Source organism: Sus scrofa, chromosome 8, assembly GCF_054392235.1.
Source record: "Sus scrofa isolate SSC_HxYL_T2T_F1_AM1 chromosome 8, Sscrofa_HxYL_maternal_Yorkshire_Landrace_v2.0, whole genome shotgun sequence".
In the NCBI taxonomy this organism is placed as follows: Eukaryota; Metazoa; Chordata; class Mammalia; order Artiodactyla; family Suidae; genus Sus; species Sus scrofa.
The window spans coordinates 131,629,531-131,651,872 of record NC_139390.1 but is presented as its reverse complement, the minus strand read 5'-3'; the positions used below and the strand labels follow the sequence as shown (position 1 = coordinate 131,651,872).

At 40.6% G+C, this 22,342-nt stretch overlaps 1 protein-coding gene and 1 long non-coding RNA gene across 31 annotated transcripts in view; one reads left to right on the top strand and one right to left on the bottom strand.

Annotated features, from left to right (window-relative positions):
• The window catches only part of PDLIM5 (PDZ and LIM domain 5), a 216,586-nt gene that overhangs the window by 66,804 nt on the left and 127,440 nt on the right, over positions 1 to 22,342 (top strand). For all 30 annotated transcript variants that reach the window (XR_014813356.1, XR_014813357.1, XR_014813358.1 and 27 more), the window contains exon 3: positions 2,629 to 2,780. Coding sequence is in view for 27 of the 30 variants with exons in the window: in XM_021101756.2 (XP_020957415.2) it covers positions 2,629 to 2,780 (152 nt within the window). In the remaining 3 variants the exon portion in view is untranslated. The remainder of the gene's footprint in view (positions 1 to 2,628; positions 2,781 to 22,342) is intronic.
• LOC146401054 (uncharacterized) lies at positions 9,665 to 21,575 on the bottom strand. The gene is made up of 2 exons (XR_014813381.1): positions 20,387 to 21,575; positions 9,665 to 11,781 (listed from the first exon to the last, which is right to left on the bottom strand). It is a non-coding gene; the product is annotated as an uncharacterized LOC146401054 (long non-coding RNA).

Genomic DNA, 22,342 nt, shown 5'->3' with positions numbered 1-22,342 from the left:
CTTTAGAAAGCCTCTGAGATTATCCAGTATAGCCTCTGCATTTCTTGGATTAGTAATCTGAGATCAAGAGAATAGTAATAATAATGGCTAACATTGATTAAGATGTTATCACACATTATCATTATAAAACCCTACAAGTAAGTCCCATAGAAAACAGTGGCCTTGCTAGCTTTAGGAACTGTTTCATTTGCAAATATCCTTTACAGTTAATTTAGTTCCTTGCTGTGGAGAAAAACTGTATTTGTTATTAAATTAAATTATTTCTTTAATATTTCTATTAGTAAAAGGGAAATACTAATTTTAAGACATTCCACACTTAATATTGTAAAATCATATTAATGTAGGTATTGTTATTTTTGAAGGATTTTTCATTATTCTCAAACACACACACATTACTTTCATATGTTAACAAATATATTTGCCTATATAGTATTTTAAAGTACATTTAATAAAGTTTTATCTTAATTTTTTTTTTTTGGCTTTTTGCCATTTCTAGGGCCGCTCCCACGGTATAGGGAGCTTCCCAGGCTAGGGGTCTAATCGGAGCTGTACCCACCGGCCTACACCACAGCTCACGGCAACGCCGGATCCTTAACCCACTGAGCAAGGCCAGGAATTGAACCCTTAACCTCATGGTTCCTAGTCGGATTCGTTAACCACTGAGCCACAACGGGAACTCCATATCTTAATTATTTTCTTCTTGATCTGTGATCCTAGAATTCAGTCTCTTTAATTTTCATTGAATTTTGTATTACATTGCCTGTCATATAATGTAAAATAAAAGGTATGTCTGTGTATAGATATATGTTTGTTTACATTGGTGCAAAGATGAAAACAAAATCACTGCAGTTGACCAGGGTTAGGGTGTGTTAGGGTGTCAGCCCTCTGTGAAGTTGAAAATTCGCCTATAATTTATAGTCTGTCCTCCGTATACACACTCATGGGCCTTAGCGGGCAGTACTGCTAGGCTAGATCTAGCAGCCAATACTTTTTTCTTGATTATAGATCCAAATACTTGTTCTTGTACTCCAGGATTGGTCTCCTCTGATCATTCTTTTTAAGGAAAGAATTTGACAGCTGATGGTAATTAATTAACCTATTTAAACATACAGTTCATTTGTATTTATTGCTCTGCTTCTAAATTACGAATTCCAGCACTCAGTTCTTATTCGTTTTGCCGAGGGCTATTTCTCTTCTAATCAAGAAGCAATTGTAATAAAATGTTCTCTAAAATATTTAGTTTTTCGTTTTTTAAAAATTGTGGCAAAATATACTTATAAAAGTTAGACATTTTCATTATTTTTAAGTGCACAATCCATTAATTGTATTAAGTATATTTATAATGTTGTACAACCATTCACCACTGCCCATTTCCAGAATTTTTTCCTCATCCCAAATAGAAACTCTGTATAAAATCTTTAGTTTTAAGTATTAAAGAAATACTGATTTTTTTTTTGGCAGGGGGGTGGTGGCTAGTCTCACCTGTCTTCCAACAACCCAGTAATCAGTGTGGTCTACTTTTACTTACTGAATTCTGAGCTTGTCATTTGAATTAGAATGGTTTCTTTTGATTTGTGCTTGTTCCATGTTTCTGAATATCTATTAAAATTGCTTCACTTGGAGTTCGCATTGTGGCTTATTTAGCAGGTTAAGAATTTGACATAGTGTCCATGAGGATGGGGGTTTGATCCTGGACCTTACTCACTGGGTTAACAAGGATCTGGCGTTGCCTCAGCTGCAGCATAGGTCATGGATGCGGCTCCGGATCTGGCCTTGCTGTGGGTGTGGCGTGGGTGGGCAGCTGCAGTTCCAATTCCACCCCTAGCCTGGGAACTTCTGTGTGCTGCAGGTGTAGCTGTAAAAAGAAAAATAAAATTGCATCATCTTCGTTTTACATGTGTTTGCTTCTCTTGGAGCAAGGAAATAGATTCACAGGAAGTTTGAAAGAGATCAAACTAAATGCAAATATGTCAAAAATTTTGTGAAGAGAAGAAAGGTTGGTGGTTAAAGACTTTGGTACACAAAAAAGTCTCACAGTCCCAGACACCACTGGCTTTCTTCCCCACCTGCTAAATGCCTGGAGCAGGAAGCACATCCAGCATAAAAGGTATTTGGGCCTGTGATCTAAAAGAATTCAGCCCCTGGATAGAAATGGGACTCAACAGGAAGGATTGTTCACTAGATCTTCCGTCTGTATTACTCTTTGTGCTCAAACAAAAATCCAGCTGTTTAAAGAGTTTTAAAAGTAATTTTAAAAGAGTATTAAATACCTTTTTCAGATTACTTTTTTCCTGCTAAAAAAGAGTTTCCCTTGCTGTTTCTGTCCTCATTTGCAGCCGTCCCACATTACGATTGCACAGGAAAGAAATGGAGAAATGACAGGGACCCTTTCTCAGACATTTTTGGTTTTTTGGAAAGCAAAATAAGAATTAAGAAAATCAATATGAAGATCGCTTGAATTTTTCCTTTACCTTTAAATAAGCAAGATAATATGCATTACTTTGTCTAATAGTATATTATTGTGTTTTCTTTCGATATAACAAAAGTATAATTTTGATATGTGTTTATTCTTTATTTTTTTAAGAGTCACAGTCCCAATGAAATTTTTTTTTTTTTTTTTTTTTACAGCTGAAAGATGGTGGCAAAGCATCCCAGGCAAATGTGAGAATAGGTGACGTGGTTCTGAGCATTGATGGAATCAGTGCACAAGGCATGACTCATCTTGAAGCCCAGAACAAGATTAAGGGTTGTACAGGCTCTTTGAATATGACTCTGCAAAGGTAAGTTGCTTTTTGTTTGTCCCAGAGAGAAAACAAGACTGAGGAATGTGTTTTTGTGTGTCTGATGCATGGTGTTAACTAAGACGCAGGTTTTGCTGCCATTGTTTCGGGTAGATAAATAAAAAAATAAAATGGCTTTTTGAACTGGGTAACTAAGGAGTTCCCGCTGTGGCGCAGTGGGTTAATTATCTGGCTTGTCTCTGTGGAGGCGCAGGTTTGATCCCTAGCCTTGGAACTTCCATATGCCTTGGGTGTGGCCGAAGAAGGGAGGAAGGAAAGAAGGAAATAAATTGGGTACTTGGGCAGTATGAGAATATGTGAGGGCTTTGGATTATAGCACATGTATTCACACACTTATAAAAATTGTGTGTATAGTTTCAGAGCTATTTAAGAATTCCTGAAACTTCTCAATGGAATGCAGGCTAAGAATTCTTATTATAGGGTAAAACTCTTAGCCTGACTATCCTGGGCAGTATATCAAGGGTATTCTTTTAAGGTATGACTTGGCTTTTCTTAATATGTCTTTTGCCCTTTTTTTCCTGGCTAGAAAAACAAATTGTTAATAGACTCATTTGAAGTCCAAATTTTCTCAGTTTAGTTTGGTTTCAGTTTGAAAATAGCTAATCATCTCATTGATTATACTCTATCAGGTCTTTTTCACATCCTAACATCTGAACTATGTTGAGAGTATAGGGATTGCTTATTAAGAATACGGATGAGAATCAGCAACAACAATAAGAAAACAAAGGCTTCCTGGGAGTTCCTGTTGTGGCTCCGCACGTTACCAATCTGATTGGTATCCTTGAGGATACAGGTTCAATCCCTGACCTTGCTCAGTGGGCTAAGGATCCTGCATGGCAGTGGCTGTGCTGGAGGTCTGCACCTGCAGCTCCAGTTCAGCGCCTGGCCTGGGGACTTCCATACGCCACAAGTGCGGGCCTAAACAAAAGCAAAAAAAAAAAAAGGCATTCTCTGGTAGCTCAGTGGGTTAAGAATGCAGCTCAGGTTGCTGCTGTGGCACGGGTTTGGTCCCTGCCCTGGAACTTCCATATGCCTCAGGCGCAGACTCCCCCCACCCCCTCAAAAAATAAAACACACACAAAGAAAAAGTACTGATAAGAATCAAACTCTCTGAAAGGACCAAAAATTGTATCTTACTAAATTTTCTGTGATTCTTATGAAATATAAAGTTAGACCCACTGTAGTAGCTTGGGTTGAGGGGAAGGGAGGAGAAAGAGGGAGTAGAAGAAGGATCATTGAAAGATGGCTCTGAACCCACAGGTTTATAAGAAGGTGGCTATCGTTTACCAGGTGGTTTTAAACAAATCTTGCTTTTTTTTTTTTTTTTTTTTTTCTTTTGTCCTTTTAGGTTTGCACCCGTGGCATATGAAGGTTCCCAGGCTAGGGGTCTAATCAGAGCTGCAGCCACCATCCTACGCCAGAACCACAGCCATGCGGCTGAGCCAAGTCTGTGACCTACACCACAGCTCATGGCAACACACTGGATCCTTAACCCACTGAGCAAGGCCAGGGATCGAACCCGCAACCTCATGGTTCCTAGTCGGATTTGTTTCCGCTGCTTCACGACAGGAACTCCAAGTCTTGCCTTTAATAATTACAAAAGTATTCTCTGTGCAGTAAAATTTGGAGAACATCATTCCCCCCCAAACATCTCATAGTCTCCCATAAATTATTGTGTATATTATAAATCTTTAAGAGAGGAATAACTTACGCAGTTCCTTCCTAACATTTTTAGCCATAAACCCTTTTGTTCTTGGAGTCTCTCTTGGGAGTATTTAAAGGTTTTGTATTGAGTAAATTATATGTATTTGTCTGAAGGAGTATCAGTTTTGCCTTAAACCTAAATAGGAAGAGTTTTTGTGAACTTAGACTTATAGATTGATTTTGATGTATCATGACTTCCGGGCCGGTTCTCTTTTGGGGGAATTTGTGTGTGTATGTGTATGAAATTCCTTTCAGTGGGACTGTTAAATCAAAGGTCATTTGTACTTAAATTTTGAAAGCTATTAGATATACTTTTTAATGCATAGAAAAGTAATCAATGAGAAAAAAATAACCTTACTGAAAAGCTCTATTTCAGTAGCACTCTGTGCTATATATTGAGACATGTAACACAAAAATTAGTACTACTTAAATGAAAGCAGTCATTTTTTTATTGATAGGCATTTTTGCTAGGTATGAATTTTGAAAGGAAACCAAGAAGTCAAGAAGCTTAATTTGTCTGAGGTATCAACAAAACAAAACAAATACAGATGATATTGGGCTGCTTCTCAAATTCTAAAATAACAGTTTATGTAGGGTGTAAGCTGTTTTTTCCTGGGCGCTGTGTATTACTTCTTTCATAGTAACCTACTTGTTTCTGCACTCTACTCCCTGTCTCAACCTAGAACTCAGTATCTTATTTTCTATTGAAAACATTCCTGGCTTCTATAAGAGTCGATGAAAACCAGATGTTAAACTTGTTTGGATGCATTTCCAATTTAAGTAATCCACTAACTAATAAAGGTTCCTTTTAGCTACTTAAATCCAAAATCTAACAAACCAATTTGTCAGAAACATTTGGAGATACGACTTAAACCTTATCTTCATATTTCTGAATGTGGATATTCCAAGACCCAAAATATGAGAGAGAACTTTAGTTCTGTTGTTATTCATTGTTATTCTATTCAAGTTTTTTAATACTTCTTGTGTTAAGTGCTTCCGGCCTGAAAGAGATTTGCTTTTAAGAGAATTCGTGCTATAGCACAGACAGTGCTACCGAAGAAATACTTTTTGCCTTTTATGGAAAAAATGAAGCTTTGAAGCATTATCTTCGATTCCTCTTTATTACCAAGGCCATTTTCTTCATACGTTTTCTCTCTTTCTCATATCAAAGCAAATATTTTTCTTCTACTCATTTCTTTTTTTTTTTTTTTTTTTTGTCTTTTTGTCTTTTTTTTTGTTGTTGTTGTTGTTGCTATTTCTTGGGCTGCTCCCGCGGCATATGGAGGTTCCCAGGCTAGGGGTTGAATCGGAGCTGTAGCTACTGGCCTACGCCAGAGCCACAGCAACGCGGGATCCGAGCCATGTCTGCAACCTACACCACAGCTCACGGCAACGCCGGATCGTTAACCCACTGAGCAAGGGCAGGGACCGAACCCGCAACCTCATGGTTCCTAGTCGGATTCGTTAACCACTGCGCCAGGACGGGAACTCCTCCATCTTCTACTCATTTCTAAGTTTGAACAACACTGTCCTTAATTGGCCTCCAGTCGCTTTACCCTTTTTATCCCGCCTCTCGCTCACCAGACTGCTTGGCATTCTCCTTCCAGCCCGAATGACCTACAGTAGTCCTTCATTGTGCACCCCTTTTCTTCATAAACATGTAGTTTTCTTGATGAATATCGGGTCCTTTCCTTGACAGACTTGTCTTAGTGCAGTTAGGCCAGAAGCAGAACCTGAGGTGGGATTCATGGACGAGGGATCCCTCCAGAGAGTTCTGTCAAATGTTACCAACAAGGGGGTGAGGGAAGCAGGGTTGGGAAGAAGAAACTGAGCTGAGCAGGGATGTGGTTTTAGGGGGTGCCTAGCATCCGCCTGACCCGGGAGAGGACTTGGGCCCAGAATCCTACTGTAGCAGGTGCTGTGGGCGTCCATCTAGACTGAAGTCTTCCACTGAGAGGATCAGGCTCTCTGTGACGCAGGCCCACACAGATGGTCCTCCCCAGATGAGTTCCCACTGTCCCTCGCATGCCTGTTCGTCCCCTGATGAAATTTGCTACCTCCCTCTTCACTGCCAGCACAGACCTCCACTCCCACAGACCCAGCACGGGACCTCATCATCTACCCATAGTCTTACTGTCACAGCTCATTTTTTCCCCCTCTAAGCTCTTGGCACAAGTTTATACCATTCATCTCAGCATGTAATTACACCCAAGTTCTAACCAAGAGTGTCAAGGCAGATTCTGAGCCATATCCGAATGAACCTGATTTGCTATTTGTCATACCTGATATTGTCTAGGTAATTAATTACTTCATGTATCTCAGTTCTCTTGAGGGCTGTACCCACGACATATGGAAGCTCTCAGGCTAGACCACAGCTCACCACAAGGTCGGATTCCCAACCCACTGAGCAAGGCCAGGCATCAATCCTGCGTCCTCATGGATACTAGTTGGATTCATTTCCACTGGGCCACATTGGAAACTCCTTGTACTCTTTGTATTTGACATTTTGTGTAGTTTGGTGTTTTCAGTGTCTAATAAATAGTTGATGGGCACAAGCATTATTTCTTAAACTTGGCATCATTTATTCCACAAAATATTTTTTGAGCTATGACTGTGGGCCAGGGACTGTTGTAGATGTTGAAGACCTAGTAGTGAGCAAAACAGACAAAATTCCTGTCCTCATGGTGCTGACTTTTTAGTGAGCAGAGACTGACAATAAACAAGTAAATAAAAATGTATGGTATATCACATGGTGATAAGTGTCCTGGAGAAAAATAAAGCATGTGAGGGGCATAGGGAATGCAGGGATAGGCAGTTGCAACTTACCATAGAGTGGGCGGGAAAGCCTCTATGAGGAGGTTATTGGCTGCCTGGGTCATGAGTGTCCCAGGCAGAGGGCAGAGCTGGTGCAGTGGTCCCGTCAGGAGAGCAGTGCGCCACGAGCAGATTGAATACAGGCAGAAGGATAAGAAGTGAGGTCAGAGAGGCAGGAGAAGAGGGTAGAGATGGGACAGAACTTGCAGGACATGTGGATCATGTAATGGATATGTAATTATGGTAATTGAGTTTAAGTCTTCCTAGGCCTATACAATGTGCTGAGAAAGCCTTGGAGAGTTCTAGCTGCTTGGCCAGATCTGCAGCTGGATTTGGGTGAGAAATGACTTTATTATTGGGCAGAGGGGCCAGAAGGAGGAGCAGAGCAAGCCTCTCCCCAGTCTTGATGGCAGTGCCTTTTTCCTGCTGGTGTGGTAGAGATACCAGATGACTGCTGCTTCTGCTCTGCTCCACCCAAGAATCCCCAGGGGATTGATTCTGTAATAGGGAAAACCCATCTTTGTTTTTGAAATGAGAGGTAACCAGCAATTTTGTTTTGTGCATTTTTTAAATTTAGTATTATTGTTATATATCTTCATTAAAAAAGTACGGATATAGATATTTGGGTGTGTGAATATATATGTAATTGATTTCTTCTTTCAGTCCAACCTCAGTATCCTAAAATAAGATTTAGATAAGGAAAAGTAAGATAAAGATACTTGCTTGAGTAATATTATTTTATAACTGGTTTTTCTATCCAGTCTAATTTGGGGGCATGTAATGAAGCAAACATACTCTCTCTCATTGATATCCTAAAAAAATAAAACTCGACTCAGGATATCTTGGATATCTAATGAATATAGAGGTGTGGGCAATTTCACTTTGATTTGTCTTTTATCCTTGGAGAGGACTGGAAAACATGTTTTCCCTGGAAACTAGCACTAAATATGTGTGCTACTACTGAACAATGAAAAATTCTATTTGAAATTATTTTTCCTCTTGGGAGAATTAGGCAAATAGCAGTGTGCTTATTTTAAAATATGAAATGCTTTTTGTCTATGCTTTTGATCCATGTCAAAGTGGATCACTTTTAAAATTACATTATTTCAGCTCATAAAAGAAGAAACCCACTTTCTAAAGCTTTGACGTCCAATAATTCTATTAACTATATGACTTGAGTCTGTGAATAAGATTTTTAACTATTTCGTTTTAGTTCAGTAATTCTCTTGCATAACGGATAAACTTGCTACTAACTTACTGTATGATCTGGGGTAAATCCCTAAACTCGTGGGCCTTAATTTTCTTGACTATAAAATGAAGTCATGAGTGATTTCTAAGGTCCCTTGGGAGTTCCCGTTGTGGCACAGCAGAAACAAATCCAACTGGTAACCACGAGGTTGCGGGTTCGATCCTTGGCCTTGCTCAGTGGGTTAGGGATCAGTCATTGCCGTGAGCTGTGGTGTAGGTTGCATATGCAGCTCGGATCCTGTGTTGCTGTGGCTGTGGCTGTAGCTCCAATTTGACCCCTAACCTGGTAACCTTCATATGCCGTGGATGTGGCCCTAAAAAGACAAAAAAATAAGTGCCCTTAAATTGTTTCTTATTCTGGTTTTTCAGCTGTAAATGCATGTTTCCTAGAGCTTTTTATTAGAGCCAACTAACTTAAGTTTGCTTGTTTTGGCTGAGAGAATCAGGAAGCTGGACTTTCTTCATTGGACTTATCTTAAACCAGGCCAGGTTAGCAAAGTCACTTGTACTGCTCTGCTGGCTTTAAGGTGAAAGGTAGGTCAGAGGGATATTCAGACAGCACTTAGACATTAAAAAATACTTAATACACTTGTCCTTATTTTATATTTTTTGAATGAATCCTCTCAGAATCACAGGGAATATATATAACTTTACTAATCTTCCTTTTTTTTTGCATTATTGGTGGTGGCATTGTCTGTGGGTTTACTTATTTATTTATTTTGGTTCCTTAGACTTCATTTAGTGTATAACTTGTTATGTTTGGAAGTGAAAGCTCTAGAGGGATTGAATTTTGAAAAATATGGATGCCCTCCTCCCTGTCTCCCCTTTCTTCCTCATCCTGCAAACAACAGAAGAGTTGTCGCAGGTCCAGTAACTACTGCAACTGAATGACAGATTGGAATAATTTAATAGGCACGTTGGGTTACGAAAGAAGAAGTAGCTATTGTACCAGACCGAAGCTATTAGCCATCTTTTGTTTACTTTTAATGAATCTCTTAACATCCGAATACTGCTCATTTGAATGGGTCCACTCTACTCTTTCTCTTACTAGTAGCATATAGGCAAGACGTTAGAAAGTATTTTTTTTTTTTTTTAAGGGCCACACCCACGGCATATGGAGGTTCCCAGGCTAGAGGTCGAATTGGAGCTTCAGCTGCCGGCCTACACCACAGCCACAGCAATGCCAGCTTAACCCACTGAGTGAGGCCAGGGGTCAAACCCGCATCCTCATGGTCATGACTGGAACTCCCAGAAAGTATTTTTTTTTTTTAACACAGGTTTTCAGTTCTCTAATTGGGCTATTTCCATTCATGTGAATTAAAAGACATCTAGTTTAGTAGGAGTTCCTGCTGTGGTGCAGTGGGTTAAGGATCTGGTGTTGCTGCAGCTGTGGCTCAGATTCAGTCCCTAGCCTGGGAACTTCCATGTGCCATGGTTGTTGCCGCCACCGCCCACCCCTCCCCCGCAAAAAAAAAGACCTTTATATATTTCTATTATCTTTTCTTTTAATTGGAGTTGTACATTATTCCATCTCAGGTTTCTTCCCCCCCAACCCCTTGGTGTTTCACATGCTTTTTGAATATCTTTTCTGAAGTTAGGTTTTACTGTTTGATTTTTTTGATTGTTTGTGTTGGTTTTAGTTTCTTTTTTTTTCTTTTCTTTCTTTCTTTCTTTTTTTTTTTTTTTTTTTCCTGTCTTTTTAGGATTGGACCTGTGCATATGGAAGTTCCCAGGCTTGGGGTCAAATCAGAGCTATAGCTGCCTGTCAGCCACAGCCACAGCAGCCAGGGATCCGAGCTGAGCTGCGTCTGCAACCTACACCACAGCTCACTGCAACACCGGGTCCTTAATCCACTGAGCGAGGCCAGGGATCCAGCTCTCATCCTCATGGATACTAGTGGGGTTTGTTACCGTTGAGCCCTGACGGGAACTCCTAGTTTCATTTTTTAATTCTTCGTTTGGAGGATTATTTTTTCAGAAGGCCTATCTGATTAATCCTCCCTCTCCCTTATCAATAAAATTAAAATTGCTGCTTAGGAAAGGGGAAGAGAATAAGCAGGCACTGACAACTCTTTTGTGCAAATCTTTTTGCTTATGTCATTGAATCCTATCAGTGTACCAAGGAAGGAGTTAACATACCCATTTTTCAGATGGTCAATTTATGGTTTCAGGAGTTTCTGTGACTTGCCTAACCAATCCAGGTGAATTCAAAGACTGTGCCCTCCCCACTTTCTTGGCTGTAGCAGGGGACTTAATGACTATAGTCTCCTAATAAAATTTGATAAGACAGGAGAGTCATTCAGTAGGGCATAGGAAATCAGTAATTTGACTTTTGCTTGTAAGCAACAGGGTCTCCTTTCATTTTCACTCTCACCTGTCACTCTTCTGTAATAAAATTATGTCTAAATTATTTTCTACCTGCTTCATAGACACTACATATTAGAATAAAAGTAAAAGAGAAACAGGAGGCGAAGTAGGTTGGTGGGCCACTCAGTAGGAGCATTCATTTGGATACTGACTCGTATATATGGTTGCCTGTCCTTCATCAGAATAGCACCTTTTATTTTTCCCTCCCAGGTTTATAAGGCTGTTGCCTATGTTTGCTAATTTATTTCTATATAAAGTTTGAAGATTTTATCATCAGCAGGCTTCTGTGTGTGTATCCTACAAGTAACTCAGGAATTTTGAAAATATGTTTTTAAGACTTTTTGCTCATTATGACACTGACTAGAAAAGATACTGTAACTGTCCAACAAATCCATCAATAGACATAGAAGAGAAGTAATTATCTTGTATTTTTCTTCAGTAGGGATAAAGATTGTTGAAAATGAACTCAGAGGCTCAACTTAGTGCATCTCTTTTGATAGTCTGTAGCAATTTGACAATAGCAATTTGGTAAATATGGGTTCATCAGGGCATATTTTGCATTTTGAAATTCCTCCCTGACCTTTGCATCTTGAAAGTGTGCGGTTATTTTTTAACATTAAAGTCTTATTTATTTCTCTGAGGGAATAGATATTTCAGTTGTAGTCTGTTGAAAAAAGTAATCCTAGGAAATAATATGCTTAAAGACCTATATAATTTTAAAGCTTTATTGTAAAATTTGAATACGTAGACTATTTTATAGGTGCAGAATTTTTTCTTTTTTCCTTTTTAGGGCCATACCCTCGATAATATGGAAGTTCCCAGACTAGGGGTTGAATTGGAGCTTCAGCTGCCGGCCTACACCACAGCCACAGCAACATGGGATCCAAGCTGTGTCTGCAACCTACACACAGCTCATGGCAATGCAAGATCCTTAACCCACTGAGTGAGGCCAGGGATTGAACCCACATCCTCAGGGATACTATTCGGATTCAGTTTCCGCTGCACTACAATGGGAACTCCTATATATGCAGCATTTTTAAAGGTCATGAAACAGAGATATAGAGAAGGGAAATGCTAACAAAACTGGCTTTGAATTTAGGTAAACGCTACCACTTCCTAGCTGTGTGACCTTAGGCAAGTTATGCAGATGAGTTTCAGTTAACCCTTTGTAAATGGGCATAGTAATAACGGCCTTCTAGGTCTTTATTATAAAGATTCGATGAAATGAAAATGTAGAGAACCTCAAATAAAGATAAGTTTTCTCTCCTTTCTTCCTACTTCTCTCTTCAATATAAGTTAGTTTTGCTATAGTATCCATTGTAAAGTTACTTGTAGGAGATCATACTTATTTTGTTTCTTAGCAACAAAACAGGTGTGACCAGAGACAGCGAGGGAAGAAATGAGAGGACAGTCTGGTAGGTCGTTATCTTCGAAAGCCAGAAAGACGATGATGCAGGTGTTAGAAGAAAGGATTGTTTAGTCAAGTGAGTGGTTTTTGATCACACAGTTGTAATTACAGCTTTTTTAAAAGCGTGTCGGGGATACAGCCATTATGCTGCGTGCCAGCTAACGACTGCTTTGGTGCAAAAACCGTCTCAACCAATAATTTACCGCAGCAAAGAGAAACCAGGACACCACCTAGTCTTGTTTATTCTAATTCCTCTTGTTCTCTTTAGAGGAACAAGACAGATGTAATTCTCTTTTAGGGTGGGTTAAACCAGGAAGACAAACAAACAAAGTTTCCTTTTGTCACTTTCCCATCCAAATTCATGTGTGTATACCCTTTAGTTTCCTGAGTAACATTAAAGTCAAGTTAAATTGCTAATTTTTGGACTGTGTTTTTATGGTGCTTTTAGAAATAATTTTCTCTTGTAACTTTTCATCAACACTGTCATTACTTACTTAAGTTTAGCTGGGAAGGCTCATGATCCAAATTTTTTGAAGGTTGGTCTTCTCTAGATTTACCTTATGACCAGTGGCCGTACGTTTTAGATATAAAGAGAGTGATTTATGATTTCTGCCTTTAAGGAATTTATTTATTGGAATATTTAGTGAGACAAGAAGAGATAGAAAGTGCTACAGAGGTTCAAAGAGGGCAAGATCCTATTGAAATGGAAAGGCCTCTTAGAGGTGCTGAATCTTGGGCTAGGCTTTGGTGAGACGCTGTCTCAAGTTGGAGGTGGCCAGTCCCCAGGCATCTGATGGGATGAGCATGCTGGCCAAATGGAAATGGAGATAAGAATAAAAGTTAGATTTTTTTTTTTTTTTTGGTCATTTTTTTTTTTTTTAGGGCTGCACCCACAGCATATGGAAGTACCCAGGCTAGGGTCAAATTGAAGCTACATCTGCCGGTCTACGGTCTACACCACAGCCACAGCAACTCTAGATCCAAGCCACATCTGTGACCTATACCACTGCTTATGGCAACACTGGATCCCTAACCCACTGAGCGAGGCTGGGGATTGAACCCAAGTCCCAATGGATACTAGCTGAGTCATGATGGGAATTCCTAAAAGTTAGATTTGAATAGTGCTTTGCAGATTCTTAGACACTGAGATATTAAAAGTTTTGATTGGAAAAGTGATATTTTCAGGATGGTATGTAGTATGACTGCTTGGAAGAAGGTAGAGATGCAAGAGGCAGGGAGACTATCAGGGAATTACTGCAGTAACCTCCCTACTTGAAGGCTGGGAATGGAAAACAGGAGAAATGAAGAGGAATGAGAACTTGTGACCAGTAGTTCTAAAAGCCGTAGTAAAGGTGTGGATATGAGGAAAGAGGGAAGAGCTAGAGGCAGCTCAGGTTTTCAGCCTGCTGGACCCCAGCTCTGTTCTCTTCTTGCCTCCCCGTGCTGCCCTCCTCACTGGATTCTGGCCTCTGCTCCTGTCATATATCTGAAACCGAGTTACACTCAGACTCAACGTGGTCAAAATTGAGCTCTGCATAGGATCTCACCAGTTTGCATCTCATGCTGCACTTGGTGAAGGCCCTCCATCCACCCCCTTACCCAGATCAGAAAGACTCATTCCTTTCCTGAACCTCCCACATTCATCTCTCACCACCTGTTCAGGGCAATTTGTATAGATCTCAAAACAGACTATGAATAGAATGGAATAAATTAGCGCAGCCTCTGGGTATGGTGCAGAGAGGCACAGCTCCTAGGCCTAATGGCTAGCTCTTCAACAGAAATGTTTGAGATCCATTTGTTTGGCACATGCTAATCAAACATTTGCTGTGCTGGTCCCTGGGAATAGAAAGGAAGTCCTGACACCTGCCCTCAAGGAGCTCACTGTATGGAACACTAATTTCTAATTTTAAATAAGAACTTTTTTTACTGTCAAATATTTCATGGACAGCCCTGCCCCCACCACATTACGATAGTAATTTTAAGTAAGTGCTGATTTTCTACATGTTGTATTGCAGTTTTAAATGAAGAAGATTTTTTTTACGTTTAATGTACAAGAATCTACATCTAGGAGTTCCTCTCATGGCTTGGTGGAGAAAAATCTGACTAGCATCCATGAGGATATAGGTTCAATCCCTGGCCTCACTCAGTGGGTTAAGGATCCGGCACTGCCGTGAGCTGTGGTGTAGGTCACAGACATGGCTCAGATCTGATGTGGCTGTGGCTGTGGTTGTGGCTGTGGCGTAGGCTGGCGGCTACAGCTCTGATTCAATCTCTAGCCTGGGAATCTACATGTGCCATGGGTGTGGCCCTAAAAAGCAAAAAAAAACAAAACAAAACAAAACAAAAAAACCCCAAAAACTACACCTATTTAAAAATCCAAATTGATATGTGATTTAAGCAGGCTTTAAACAATGTTTAGTACACAGACAAATTCATAAATCATTTGTGAAAACTTAGAAATGTGTGCCCGGCACCTCCAGCTGCCTCAAGTGTGGTTCACAGATTGGGAACCAGTGGCCAAAAACATTTTAAGCATCTGGAGGTGGAGGGACAGGGAAGGCCCTACTGAGGAAAGCGAAGGGTGGGAAGCGAAACTTAGACAAAAACAGCAGGAGAGTCAAAGGACTAGAGAAACAGGAGAAGTTTCCCGGGTCCCATCTGCTTCTTAACAGATTAAAGACCGTGGTTCTGCAACATTGGATTCCATCAAATCTACCTTCATTATCATTTTGAGAAAAAAGCTTGGTTTCAGAATTTAAAAGGAGACACGTACAATATCTACTTGTTATAAAAAGATGTAGCTGAGAAAGATGTAACCTATCACACCCAACTTTTGAAGGAAAGAAAGAATGTCCTATTTTTACACACTCCAGTGGCTATCACTGGGGGCTTGGACATTGAAGACACTCAATAAATAGTTATTGCCTTGAGTTGTACAGATTGCTACTTCAAAGAAATACGGTAAATTTTGCTCCTTTTGCCTGATAAATATAGAAATAGTCCCCAAGAAGTTATCAGTGAGATAGAGTGACAGTCTGGGCATTCTTTTGTGTTGAATGGCAGCCGTGTCCTTGGAATTCCAAATAAACACTGCTGTCCATAGCGCTGAGAGCCTTTGCAAGGGTTGAAATGCAAGTCATTCCCAACTGTTTCCAGTGGCTGTTGTTGCTATTAAGGTCTCAGAGGCTGAAATAGCGTAGGCTTTACATGAACTGCAAAGTAAACGGGAGTGATGAGCTGTGCCAAGCACAGGAAGCAGAGTATTTATATTGTTGAACTTTGCAGCTTACTTTTTCTTTCATATATTTCAAAGGCTGTGTTTTCCTAATAAACCAGCTTTATAAATAGATGTCTAAGTTTACTAGTCCCAATAATTTCTTTTATCAGCTGTGATCCCTGTTAAGCCCAGTCTGAAGTTTAAAGCATATGAAAAATTGTCTTTCCTTCATCTTTTTTTTTTTTTTGTATCCGTGAATTTTAATTTCTTGTGTAATACAGCAAGAGTTCATTTCTGCATCACAATAAAAATCCATAGATGATAATCTTGAATGCAGCAACCTCTCTTACAATTGAGCCTGCCTTTATCTTGGCGGGTTTGGCTGAAGTTTATAGCACTGTTTTCCTGTGTAATTCCTCTTATTATAATGAGTATGAGGGACTTTCCAGATTCTTTTGTTTTACTGGAATTTTGTTATATAGACAGTGCCTTGAAATAATGGATTATTTATTAGCCCAGAATGTTTTTGTTATCCTGAGGATATGTTGGTCACCAAATTATTCTTAAAACTAAGAAAGGTGTTTTTGTATTTGGGAGATAAGCTAGTGAACTGCCTCTTTCAAATTGGGATTTTAATCTCTTTGGCACACCGAAATCTACAACAGTGTCTCTTTTCCAGATTTCATAGATTCTGTAATGTTCATGTAGATTTCATTTTCCAGTGAGAAGCCTATTCGCTTTCACGAGGTATAGAATTCTCTCTAAGGGAGGGATCAAAGTGAATTCTTCCTTTATTGAAACTTTGCTGTGATTTTTTTTTTTTGCATGTATTTTTTTATTGCTATATAACATTAAAGTTGAAGTTGTTTTGGTGTTATGTAGAAAGGCGGTCATTTTTATTTATCCCTTTAAAGAAGCTTAGGTTGGTTATTGCAGTATTCATGTTTCCAAGGACTTTAGATAATAGTTTTTCTCCTGTGATACCTGATGGAGAAAGTGTTGAAGTTACTAGGGATGCCAGTGTTCATGGCAGCATTATTTACAGTTGCCAAGATACGGAAGCAACTGAAGCGTTCATGAAGAAATGAATGGATGAAAAAGCTGCGTTGAGGGCATGATTCTAAACGAAACAAGTCAGATCAAGAAAGACAAGTACTGTGTGATATCACTTATATGGAATCTAAAAAAATACAACCAGTTGCTGAAAAAAACCAAAGAAACAGCAGACTCACAGATATGGAGAACAAATTCATGGTTACCAGTGGGAGAAAGAAAGGAGGGAGGGACCATTTGGGAGTAAGCGATGTTTTACAAAGGGTTTTTATGGGATTGTATGAAATCATGTATGTGAAGCTTATAAAGTACTACAGAATTTTTTATTTTTTTTAATTTTTTTTTTAAATTTTTTTGTCTTTTTTTGTCTTTTGTTGTTGTTGTTGGTGTTTCTTGGGCCGCTCCCGCGGCATATGGAGGTTCCCAGGCTAGAGGTTGAATCGGAGCTGTAGCCACCGGCCTACGCCAGAGCCACAGCAAAGCGGGATCCGAGCCGCGTCTGCAACCTACACCACAGCTCACGGCAACGCCGGATCGTTAACCCACTGAGCAAGGGCAGGGACCGAACCCTCAACCTCATGGTTCCTAGTCGGATTCGTCAACCACTGCGCCACGACGGGAACTCCAGAATTTTTTAGAAAAACAAAATGAAATACTAAACACTTAAACACATTAAAAAAGTTGTTAGGGATGCAGTTTCAGTCTTGTTAGGACACAGTAGGAACTTAATAAGTAAAGCATATTAAAGAAACTCGCATTTTAAGAGTCTTATGCTCTACCGACTAAGCTAGTGGGGCAGTTAGAAAGTGGAATTTTAAATTCTTAGTCCAACCAGTTACTGAGCTAGGAAATTCATATACTTCATATACTGTTACTGTGGCAGATATTATCACTCCACTTCACAGAAAGGTTAAGTAAGTACTTCAGAGTCACACAACCTGTAAGTAAGCCTGAAGTCATGCTCAGGTCTGATTCCCTCCTAATGTAAAGATTTTTCTACAACATCACGTGATCTCTTTAAAAATATGTTTATTGTACAGCCTGCTGTCTAAAAGTTCAGTGTGCTTTTCCAAATATACCACAGTAAGAATTTTTGCCATTAACTTTGTTCTATGCGAGGCACAGAAAGAGGCATTATGGAGATGTTTGATATTCCAGTAAATTTCAAACTCCATGGAAAATACTAGTAGTCAATGCTTTTTGAAAAAATGTGCTTTTGTAGAAGCTCAAATTTTAGGAGGAAACTCATTCCTTTGGCAGATGCAGTGCATACATTGTCTGGATAAACTAAAGCAGCTTTAATGTCTTCATCTGTGAAACAATTTTTCAGTTGAATAAAAATGCATGGCTAAGTTCAAGTATAGAGAACAGAGTTTGTAGATTCATAGCATTTTATTTTAATTTATTTTAATTTTTGTCTTTTTAGGGCCATAGCCTTGGCATATGGAGGGTCCCAGGCTAGGGGTCAAATCGGAGCTGTAGCTGCCGGCCTACATGACAGCCACAGCAACGCAGGTTCTGAGCTGTGTCTGTGCCATATACCACAGCTCACGGCAATAATGGATCCTTAATCCACTGAGCAAGGCCTGGAATCAAACCTGCGTCCTCATGGATGCTAGTCGGATTCTTTTCTGCTGAGCCACAACAGGAACTCCAGTTCATAGCATTTTAGAAATTGAAACATCTCTGGCTGTCAACCTATGGAGCTCTTTGTCCACCTACACTGTCTCTGTACTTGAGAATTTCTTTGTGATCTGTGTTAAGAATACCTAAGGACCACTCTGCGACAGCAGTGACATTGGTATGGAGCTGTGCCGCAAGGGAGGAGCTTAGGTCAGCCTATGAGCTGTACCTTCTCACCCCATGTGCCTGTCACCTTGTTCTGCTCTTTTCTTCATCTGTTTTCTGGTCTAATTACAGTGTTCTTTTAGGTATCTCATCACTGTCTTAGCTGAGTGTAGGAAATACGATAGATTTAATGATAACTGGTTTATAGGAAATACCGTAACTGCTAAGGAAACTGACATCTTTTCTCTCACCTTGTCTTTGTTTAAAAATTTTAATTTAATTTTTAAATTTATCTATTTATTTATTTTTGGTCACCCCCTTGGCATGTGGAAGTTCCTGGGTCATGGGTCAAACCTGTGCCACAGCAGTAACCTCAGCCATTGCAGTGACAACACCAGATCCTTAGCCTGCTATGCTGCAAGGGAACCCTTCCTACTTCTTAAAGGTGCTTCTCTTCCTGCATTCCTTTCTTTAGAGCCTTAAACTTCCCTCCACTTGACTCTGTCAGAATGTCCTCCCCAAACTGTACACGTCTGGAGCTTGAATAAATATATGTATTTGAATTATAGAAATAAGAAAACTGTTGATGTTAGTTGCAGTGGACAGAGACCTTAAAAATACTGAAGTACGGCCACCTCTCCCAAGTCCCCCCAACAGATACACACACACACACACACACACACACACACACACACACACACACACGTGGGATAAATGGCGAGGTCAGAAAGGAGCCGAGGAGACTGTTCAGCCACCAGAAGTGTGGAATTCTGAAAAGGCAGCCTTTTTTGTTTTGTTTTGTTTGTTTTTTTGGTTTTTTGGTTTTTTTTTTTTTTTTTTTTTTTTTGGCATTGAGAAGGTTTGCTAGGACCTCAGAGGAGATCCTAGTTCAGAGTGCTTCCCTCATTAATATACAGGGCAGGTTGTGAGTGAGTACAAAAAGAATTCAGTTTCCCCAGGAATCAAATGAGATGAGCTATTCTAGAGGTTAAAGGACTGTGAGGGAGTTCCCGTCGTGGCGCAGTGGTTAACGAATCCGACTAGGAACCATGAGATTGCGGGTTCGGTCCCTGCCCTTGCTCAGTGGGTTAATGATCCGGCGTTGCCGTGAGCTGTGGTGTAGGTTGCAGACGCGGCTCGGATCCCGCTTTGCTGTGGCTCTGGCGTAGGCCGGTGGCTGCAGCTCCAATTCAACCCCTAGCCTGGGAACCTCCATATGCCGCGGGAGTGGCCCAAGAAATAGCAACAACAACAACAAAAAGACAAAAGATAAAAGACAAAAAAAAAAAAGACTGAAAACTTTAGCAAGATGTGACTGAGTGACAGGAGGAACCGAACTTTCTTTAACTTACACATGTATATCTATGATACATCATTGTATTCCCAGTTCCTTTGTAGTATAGAAAACTGTGTGTGTCCTGTAGGCTGCTGACTGAATGCTGGATAAAGAGTTCTATAGAGAATGGGGAAATTGAGGAGAAGATTGAGGCTGCTGGGCCACGATGTATGAGAGAGAAAGCCCCCTCTTTGCCTCCCTCCCTTTCTTCTGAAAGTGTGTTCAGTGCCTATTAAATATATGGCCAGTGACTATGCCGGGATCAGGGAATAAGTAGAGAAATGAACGCATCTCTTAGTTCAAGAAGCCCGTAATGGGAAGAAGTAGATCTTTTGATAACACAGGTGGGGTGGTCAGAAGGTGGGTGTGTACCAGTAGCATCTGGACCATAGAGGAAGGAGTCAGAAGGAGGCAAAGAAGATGTTCCATAAGATAATGCATGAGTCAAAGCTTAAATAAAGACTAGGGGCTTGGAGTTCCCACTGTGGCTCAGCAGTTAACGAACCCGACTAGTATCCAAGAGGATGTGGGTTCGATCCCTGGCCCCTCTCTGCGGGTTAAGGATCCAGTGTTGCCTTGAGCTGTGGTGTAGGTCGCAGATGCGGCTCGGATCCTGCATCGATGTGGCTGTGATGTAGGCTGGCAGCTACAGCTCTGATTTGAACCCTAGCCTGGGAACCTCCATCATATGCTGCAGCTGTGGCCCTAAAAAGACCAAAAAAAAGAGTAGGGGCTTGCCAGGGGGGCAACAGGAGCAAGAAAGAGGGCATTCTGGGCAGAGAGGCCAGCACACTGTGCTCTGAGAACTTGTCAGTACTTCACTCTGGCTGAAAGGTAGTCTTTGGGAGAACAGGAAGAGCAGGAGATGCTGAGAGGGCTGAGAGGGTTCAGATTATCGTAAAAGAGTCCCAGCTGCCATCAGTGACCCTCTGAATTTTGGTTGTTAGTAAATTGGCAACTGCAGAAGAATTATTTGGCAATACAATAATACCAGGTTTAAAAAATCGTTGTTAATATTTATTGAGCAGGCACTGTATGTCAGGCATCCTTTTATTTTTTTTTTAGGTTTACATGATTTTTATTTTTCCCTTATAGTTTGTTTACAGTGTTCTGTCAATTTCTGCTGTACAGCAAAGTGACCCAGTCACACATACATATACATTCTTTTAAATGCTTTGCATGCAACTCGTTTAAGCCTTTCAAGAACCCCCTAAGGTTGTCTAGCACGAGGAGCTGTACCCCATATTCTGTGATCATCTCTGTTGGAAAAGACTCTGAAACAGAATAGATGTGTGTACATGTATAACTGAATCATTTTGTTGCACAGCAGAAATATCACAACATGGTGTATCAATTATACTTCAATAAAACTTAAAAAAAAAAAAACAACGCTGTGAGGCACGGATGCTGTGCTTCTGTCAAAGATCAGGACGTGGAGGGGGACTCTGCTCACGGTCAGCTGTGGGATTAGAGCCCAGGGTTCAGCTGCGTGGGCTGCGTGGACGGGAGGAGACCGGTCAGAGCCTGGCAGGTGGAGGCGGGAGCCCGTCCAGGCCCAGGCCAGACAGAGGCGGGGCAGAGCAGTGAGAGCACGGAAAGCTCCAGAACGGGTTGAGTCACTTTCTCGTGAGCAGCTGTGCCGATTCAGGTCCTGCTGCCTTTTCCTCTTGCTGCTGCCTCCCACTTAGAACTCTGGTCTGTTCCTTCTGTTTAGGTTTTCTCATCCCTCCTACTAGTAATACTTGTTTACTCAATTCCTTTAACAAATATTTGTCAGGTTCTTAGTTGATGAGAGGCTGCCTTAATTACTGTGCAGTTACAGGGGAAAAAAAAAAAAAAGGCACAGCTCCTTTTCAAGGGGTGTAGGTGTATGACAGGTCAGATCCATGCAGAACCTGTAATTCAGGTCAGTGTGAGAGAGGCCAACCGTATGATACAAACTTCTGGAAAAGCCATGTTCCTTTAACTGTGGACTTCATCCCTTTGCATTTCTCAAGCAATTTGAGAGAAATTTCTCTGGGCTGGTGAGGTCTGCAGCTCCCTAGTTTCCTTAGAGATCAGAACTGGGCCCCTCAGAGAGATATTGCCTTTTAATGATTATAATGAAATGTAAAATTATTTTACATAAGTGTACGTTTATGTCTGTAAAATCGACACCCCCCCCCCCTTTCACACACACCCTTTTCAAATTTCCCAACATTTTGGCCTTAAGGGAAAAAAAAATCTCATTCCTGTAAAACCTCATCCACGTCTGTTACTGGACTATAAGTTCCTAAGGGCAGAGGCCTTGCCTCCCTTGTCCACCGTAGTATGTCCTGACCTTTTCTGTGTAGACTCGCCCCATGCTGTGGGCTAAAATATTTGTGGAATTGAATACTGCATCTGAGGGCGAACGTTTCCCAAGAATACGTTTGTCAAAAATGAGGAAATGAGAGCTCAGAGATGTACAGAAATGAGTGAGGCTAATGAGCAGCCGTTGGTGGTGTTACATAGAATTACACTAAGTTGTAGCCACCAATGGGCAAGAACAGGCTTTTTTGCAGGGAGGGCAGCAGACGCCCATGTCATATCCCTTTCTAGAAAGCTGTAGCTCTCATGTCTCCATT